This window comes from Berghia stephanieae, chromosome 6 (genome assembly GCF_034508935.2).
Source record: "Berghia stephanieae isolate SIO BIC M18660-M18661 chromosome 6, UCSD_Bste_1.3, whole genome shotgun sequence".
Classification (NCBI taxonomy): Eukaryota; Metazoa; Mollusca; class Gastropoda; order Nudibranchia; family Aeolidiidae; genus Berghia; species Berghia stephanieae.
Window position 1 is genome coordinate 3,678,459 of NC_088365.1, and position 7,500 is coordinate 3,685,958.

A 7,500-nucleotide genomic window follows, 5' to 3' on the forward strand; every position below is an offset into this window, starting at 1 on the left:
TGGAGAACTCTCCAACTTTGGAGCCCGACTTGTCGCTGGTCATCAGAGATCTGTCCAGCATCCCGTAGACTCCCTGTGGTGGGGTGATTGGAATACGTGTCCGTCCAGGCACAATGTCGTACAACTTCAATCTGTAGGGGAGAAAAAAACAATGATATTCTTTTGTTTGTTTGTTGTTAACTCTCTTCTTACCAACCATTTTCAGGATTATCCCCATAACTTCGCACAAAACTAACACAAAAATATATTTGTTATCACTCAAACACAATAGTAGTAAGTTCTTGTGATAAATAATTTCTTTAGCAAAACATGCTCTTCGACAAACTGTTCATTTTCCTTAAAGTTTATGATGTACAAAAGAAATTTGAATAAGAAAAATGTTGGTTTATCGTAACGAATGTGACGATTTTCCTATAGTTGGTAAGGAGAGGGTTAAAGTTTTACGGCGCTTACAACACATTTAGATCATATCAGCGCCAGTTAAAAAAAAGTTGGATAGGAAAAACATTTTAGATGTATAATTAAAAAGGACTTCAGGAAAAAGTAAGATAAAGGGGAATAGGTCCAAGTAGGGAACAGATGTAGATTTCCAGAGAACACTATCAGTGTACTTAGTTTGAGGTTACCTAAATGTTTCACCCAGACACCAGCACAAGATCCCACTAAGAGGATTACACTCAAATGTTTACAAATCATATGTTAAAGATACCCCCCCCCCCCAGTAAACAGAGAGATGATTTAGAAGGAAAAAGATATCATCTACCAAACTATGACTATACATTCAGGTGTTTCCCTCCCAGCCAAGGACTCCTTCCAGGGTCCGGACAAAACTTAGTAATCTCATTCTTAGACAAATAAGAAAGCAATTGGAAAACAGATACAGGGGGATAGAATACACAGCAAGTCCTCACTGCCCACTATGGGAGGTTGGGAACCCCACCCAGTGATAATTTTTAGTCTTCCGGGTTATCAAAAGTGAGATACAACATGCTATCATTTCACGTTGTTCAAATGGCTTCATTCGGCCAGTTTCACGAATTATCTCAGCAGACCATAGAAATAATAAATAAAATAAAATAGACAAAAGTCCCTTTATTCATCCCATAGGGGAAATTTGGTTCTAGAGTCTATTACAAGGGAAGACTGGAATAACCAAGGCGTCCGCCGCAGTGTAGCGCCGCAAATTGAGGTAGGGCGAGGTGACTTGCTCAACGCCACACAGAGCAGCTGCGGGTGATCGTAACAAGATTTCAATTACCCCCAAAGTCGTCTATTACTGCAGTTAAATTTTTGTACAAGAACTCTTATTCTATCAGTCTCTGTCTATAGCCATGTAGGTTCTCAGTTATATGTGAGCCGATTGGGTTATGTATGTCAAGTGTCTTACACAAGGAAACAATGCAATCAACCAGCTCTTCAATGATCCCATTTATTATCGCTCAATTTCTAAACCATACAACTCGTTTTTTCGTTTGTTTTTATTTTATTATTTCTTCTTGTTTTGCTTTTGTTATATTTTTCTGGGTTTTTTTTCATTTATTTTCTTTTCTTTTCTGATTATTGTATTTGTTTTTGTGTGTGCGCGCGCGTATGTGTGTTTGTGTGTGTGTGTTTGTGTGTGTGTGTGTGTGTGTGTGTGTGTTTTTGTTGTTTTTCAAAAAAAAAATATTTTACTTTCAAGAAATTAAACCCGTTGTCTAGAATAAACTCGATTTTCATAAACTGAACTTAAAATTATTTATTTTTAGCATTTAACCCGACATAAACTGTGTTGAGGCAACAGGTCATATCGTCACCATTGTGTCCAATCAAGCTCAGATCATGGGATGGAAATGTAACCAAAATTTAACATCACTGTCATGAGGACAATATTCATAGATAGAACGAAGTTGACGTCACTTAAGTCTTTGTTATTGTTATTTGCCATCCAATTTTATGATAAATTATCACGAAACTGTATTAACCAGACTATAAACGTTCAAGGTTACACTCAGTTTTGTGTGTTGGTCCGCTATATTTCCGGATGGCATTGTTGTGAGTTTCTTAGCCGAGCGCATACTATCTATAATATACCATGAAAAGTGTGTTGTATCTTATCATTGCATGGGGCTACACACCTGCACAGACATAGGGACAATTAAGCCATTAATTAAGCTATACTAGAATAGCGTTATTCGTTTACTGTTTGCAGGTTTTACTCGAGCAATACCCCTTGCAAACTCGCAAACAACGAATAACTTTTGACAATGATTTTGTAGAGGCAATGCAAACGCTTCGAACGCTACCAAATCATTTAAAAGATACCAAGAACTTGTCTAGAGGTTCCGACAGCTTAGATGATAAAAAACTTCCTTCTCAAGTAAAGGAATTGCTGTCGGATCTAGGCGCAGTTGATATTTTTTCCCGAACCCCTTGTCCACCCAGCTGTGATTTGGTAGCTTGGTCTGCCAATTATGGCGGAAAGTACTTTGAGTTAGACTAGCGTCTTATCTAGTTAGTTGGTAGCTAGCAACTTCTCCTGCCCATTTAACGATTCTGAAACTGGGTTAAACTCCGACTCCATGGGCCGTGTGGCTCTGAAGAGCTGTTCAGGAGGTGTGAGCGAGAGAATTATTTGACAAAAAAGCAGCCATTGTGTTTTGAAATTTTGTTCTAAACAGAAAGTTAGATTCAAACAAAATGGTTTTTAAAACTTGAGCTTTTAAATAGCGCAATATCCACTAAGCGTGCTCAAAGCGCTTTACAAGGGGTCCCGTTGTGCCGGAGAGAGAACTTAGATCCATGGTCAAGATCTCTTCAGGTTCCTCGCTGTAGATCGTCTTTAGTGAGAAACTTTTTAGCCAGTCGGCACCCGTCTTTGAACCAACTGCCTTCATCCTCAAAAAATGTCCGACATTGAAAACTTTAAAAAGAAACTTAAAAACATCTCTTTAGAAAATCATTTGATGTGTTAACTTTCTATTAGGCCTACATGTTATAGATATCCTAAATTTTCATCTTGTAGCACAGCGCGTGGTAATTAAATTACAAATTGATTATGCTATCCAATATGATAGATTTATGTTTAAACTATCAATTTATTGTTGTGTTTATAATTGTAAAGGTTCTGCCTATCACATATATGTTCTTTAATTAAGCACTCTAAACATTGATTATATAGCATATATTCATTCATTTTATATTATTATTATTATTATTATTATTTATTATTATTATTATTTAATTATATTATTATTATTATTATCATTATTATTATTCCCTTACCAACAGCAACACGTAGAACGAGATATGACGCCCGTTCGGCGACATAACATTTTTTACGACATAGACAGCTCTTAACGACCAGGTACTCATTTTATACCTGAGTACGGTGAGACAATGTGAGTAAAGAGCCTTTTCTAAGGACTCAACTATGCACCGAGCTCGAACCCAGAACCTTACGATCCGAAAGCGAATGTCATGTACAAGACCACATAGCCGCACAGGTTTATAAAGATAAAGGTTTATAAAGATAAAGGTTTATAAAGATAAAGGTTTATAAAGATAAAGGTTTATAAAGATAAAGGTTTATAAAGATAAAGGTTTATAAAGATAAAGGTTTATAAAGATAAAGCAGTATCCACTACCAAATCAGTGTTAGCCGATGGATAGAGACAAATCTGTTATTCAACATCAAATCCCTGCTTGATGACGTTCGATAATTCGTTTGTGTTTGCAAACGCAGAGATGCAACCATGTAAACGTTATTTGAATAAGTGGACCGTCCGTCCGTCCGTCCGTCCGCCCGTAGGTCTTTGTTAACCCTACTACAAGTATATATTATACTTATTCGTAACACACATCTCGTCGGCATGATTAATCACCTGTTAAGTTCACTTCGAAATGTTTCGGACAAGGAAGAATGCATCATTTACAGTCATGCCTTGTTAAACCGAACCGGTTTATTTCGGTTGTCCTCCAAATACGAACACATTATGAGTTCGGGACGGATTTTTTAAAATTCCTCATTTAAAGCTTAATTATTACAGCTAAACAGTTGTAATATATAGCACCTGATAGTGGTCATGTCTCGTGTACTACGCGTTGCTGTTTCTATGTTTTCAGCTTTCAATCCTTTGTATAGTGCATTTTGCAGAATCATTAGATATCTATTGTAGCTCGTGTTTTTTTTTTTTCTTCTTTTAAAGTGTCACGGCTATTCCCAACCAATTGAATATGCTAAACTAATAAAGTTGATATATCGTAACAGGTTCTGATATGTAATTTGAAAATCATCATTTTTATCAATACCATACAACACTGTTATGATATACATACACACACACACACACACACACACACATATATATCATCCCTCTCTCTCTCTCTTTCTCTCGCTCTCCCCCTCTCTCTCTCTCTCTCTCTCTCTCTCTCTCCCCCTCTCCCATTTATCCCTTCGTCTTTCCCTTGTGCCGCCTCTTCTTGTATCCACATCCAACACCTTCTCCATACATTTAGATTGTTTCCACATTTGACAAAATGTGATTATTTTGTAACCTTAACTTTTTATGTTTTGCTGTATGTCTCCTGACAAAGGCCAAGGGCCGAAACGTCAATCTTTTACAGTGTAATAATAATTAAAATTACTAGTGAAAAAGTGAGAATGAAAAGACTTCGTACTGAAATAGTACCAGCATTGGGAGTTCCGTGAGCAAACCCTTTGTCAGCAAACGACGAAAGGATTGCACCCAAATCGTCCATCATTGTTTTGTTTGCACTGGTTCAGTCCGAAGGTTTTCTATTATGTGCTGCTATAATGTGTACTTATTGTGGTATGACACTCGCATTCGGATCAGATGGTCCTGGGTTCGAGCCTCGCTCGGCGCATAGTTGAGTCCTTGGGAAAGACTCTTTACTCACATTATCTCACCGTACTCACTTGAAAAATGAGTACGTCATCGTTAACAGCGTTGTCTCTGTCCGAAAACAAAAAATTATATTATCGCCTAACAGGCGTCATGTCTCGTTCTTTATGTTAGGCGTTGCTTTTGGCCTGGGTCCTATTGTAAAGTGCTTTGAGCACGTTTCGTGGACATTGCGCTATATAAAACCTCAATTTTTTTTCTTCTAATATATTGCATCTTTTCGTTTGTATAAATTTACGATCCCCGGGGCTTTGAGCTTTTCCTTTAACAACGAATTAAAACCATCTCACCGGTCAGTGTGCCTTGCATTGGAGGAGATGCTCAGATGCAAGAAGTGGATGTACAGTCTCCTTCCCTCGGCTGCCATGAGATCCACGCTGCAATGGAAGTAGTCAGACCCCCTCTCAGCCTGGAGGACCTCCGATGGGGTCAAGGCGACCACCATACTGGCTGTCACCGTCACCGTCTCTGAGCAGTAGTTGGTCATGTACTTGAAGTGGGTCTTGGCCGTGCATTCTGAGAAAGGTGAAATAATAATAATAATAATTAATAATAATAATATATAATAATAATAATAATAATAATAATAATAATAATAAATATAGATGATGATAATGATATAATAATGATGATATAATAATAATAATAATAATAATAATAATAATAATAATAATAATAATAATAATAATAATAATTAATGATAATTGATGATAATTAAAATAATAATAATATAATAATAATAATAATAATAATAATAATAATAATAATAATAATAATAATATTAATAATAATAATAATAATAATAATAATAATAATAATAATAATAATAATAATAATAATATATAATAATAATAATATATAATATAATAATAATAATAATGTCTAACTAAACACACAGCTTCTGTCCCTCAACTCTTCCCACCTTTGTCTCCCTCCCTCCTTCAATGTAAAATCGCGGAGACTTTGGAAACTTCCCATACATTTAAAATATTCTCGAACGTATTCATGTGAATAAATACATACGTCATCATAATCTGCATTATTCTAGAAACCTCTAAAAAAAAATAAAAGAAAAATTAAACGCATTATTGACATATTCAAGTGGAATTTTTAATTTTGTATATGTGAAAAGATAGAAAATGTCTATTTCACAGCTGATTAGTTTCCAGTTTAAATCAGTCCTCATAGCATACCTCTCCTTCAAAGGAGATTACAAAATTTATTAAAAACTCATTCAAGAAAAGGATTGAGAAGAAAGCTGTTTATGACATCGGCACACACAAAGTCCTTGAAGTGCCGATTATTATAACGAGTTCTATAATATGTCATTTAATTTAAAATTCATTGACACATTTGTCTATTTAAACGGGTTTTTTATTGATCGATTTTAACGGAAAAAAAGGGAAAAATAAAAATAAAATAGAAAAAGAAAAATTGGAATCGACGTGCTCTTATTTAGAGGTCTGATAACCTAACGCAATAATGGGCCTGATTTAACATTGTGTTATATATATTATATATATATATATATATATATATATATATATATATATATATATATATATATAATGGACAATATTTTGCTTTGGGTTGAGAGTATTGCCATCACAACAATAAGCCCAAAACAATTTGGGTGATCAGACCTGTAAAGAAGTATACGTCGATGGGAGTTTTTATAAATAAGGAGAAAAAAAAAAGATTTTTTAAAAGTCAAACAATCTCTCCAGATACATCAACTTTATGTTCTTATTAATAATTAAACAAAGAACATTGTGAGGTGCAAAATAAATCTGATTAAGAAATAATGTATATTGTGTTGTAACAAATGTGACGATTTTGCTGTAGGTGGTAAGGAGAGGGTTAAAACATCAATTTTTCTGCTGGGTAAGCTTGCCATTTTGGGAAAATACTAAAAATGATTGGTAAGGAGAGAGTTAAGTTTTTTGGTTTTTTTTCATCACCACCACCAAAAATCAAATGTCACATCCTCAGTCTCTACAACCCCCCCCCCAAAAAAAAAAAAAAAACAAAAAAAAAACAAAAAAAAAAACCCAACAAAACATGAGCTTTTATATAGCGCAATATCCACTAAACGTGCTCAAAGCGCTTTACAAATGGTCCCTGACCAACAGCAACACGTAACATGTAGAACGAGACATGACGCCTAACAGGCGATATTAAAAATTTTTTTTTTCTGATAGAGACAATGCTGTTAACGGCCATGTACTCATTTTACACCTGATGAGTACGGTGAGAGAATGTGAGTAAAGAGCCTTTTCCGAGGACTCAAATATGTGCCGAGCGAGGATCGAACCCAGGACCTTCCGATCCGAGAGCTAGTGTCATACCACTAGACCACATAGCCGCACAAAGAGTCAAACCCCGTGTAGGATAACAGGACTAAAAACTATTGTTACTGTTGTTTGCTGTTGTTACTGTCGTTATTATTATTGTTGTTGTCGTTGTTATTATCATTATTGTTGTTGTTGTTATTGTTGTTGTTGATGTTGTTGTCGTAGATTCGTTTTGTTTCTAAAGTACTCTATTTTCTCAAAACGTTTTATGTCTTTGAGGGGTAGATGCTAAAAATTGAATT

General features: G+C 35.1%; 1 protein-coding gene across 3 annotated transcripts in view; it reads right to left on the reverse strand.

Annotated features, from left to right (window-relative positions):
* Nucleotides 1–7,500, reverse strand: part of LOC144975990 (uncharacterized) — a 118,848-nt gene that overhangs the window by 5,449 nt on the left and 105,899 nt on the right. For all 3 annotated transcript variants that reach the window (XM_078920243.1, XM_078920244.1, XM_078920242.1), the window contains exons 3-4: nucleotides 5,195–5,420; nucleotides 1–131 (exon numbers count right to left, since the gene is read on the reverse strand). The exon at nucleotides 1–131 is cut by the window's left edge and continues 87 nt beyond it. In XM_078920243.1, coding sequence (XP_078776369.1) covers nucleotides 1–131; nucleotides 5,195–5,420 — 357 coding nt within the window. The remainder of the gene's footprint in view (nucleotides 132–5,194; nucleotides 5,421–7,500) is intronic.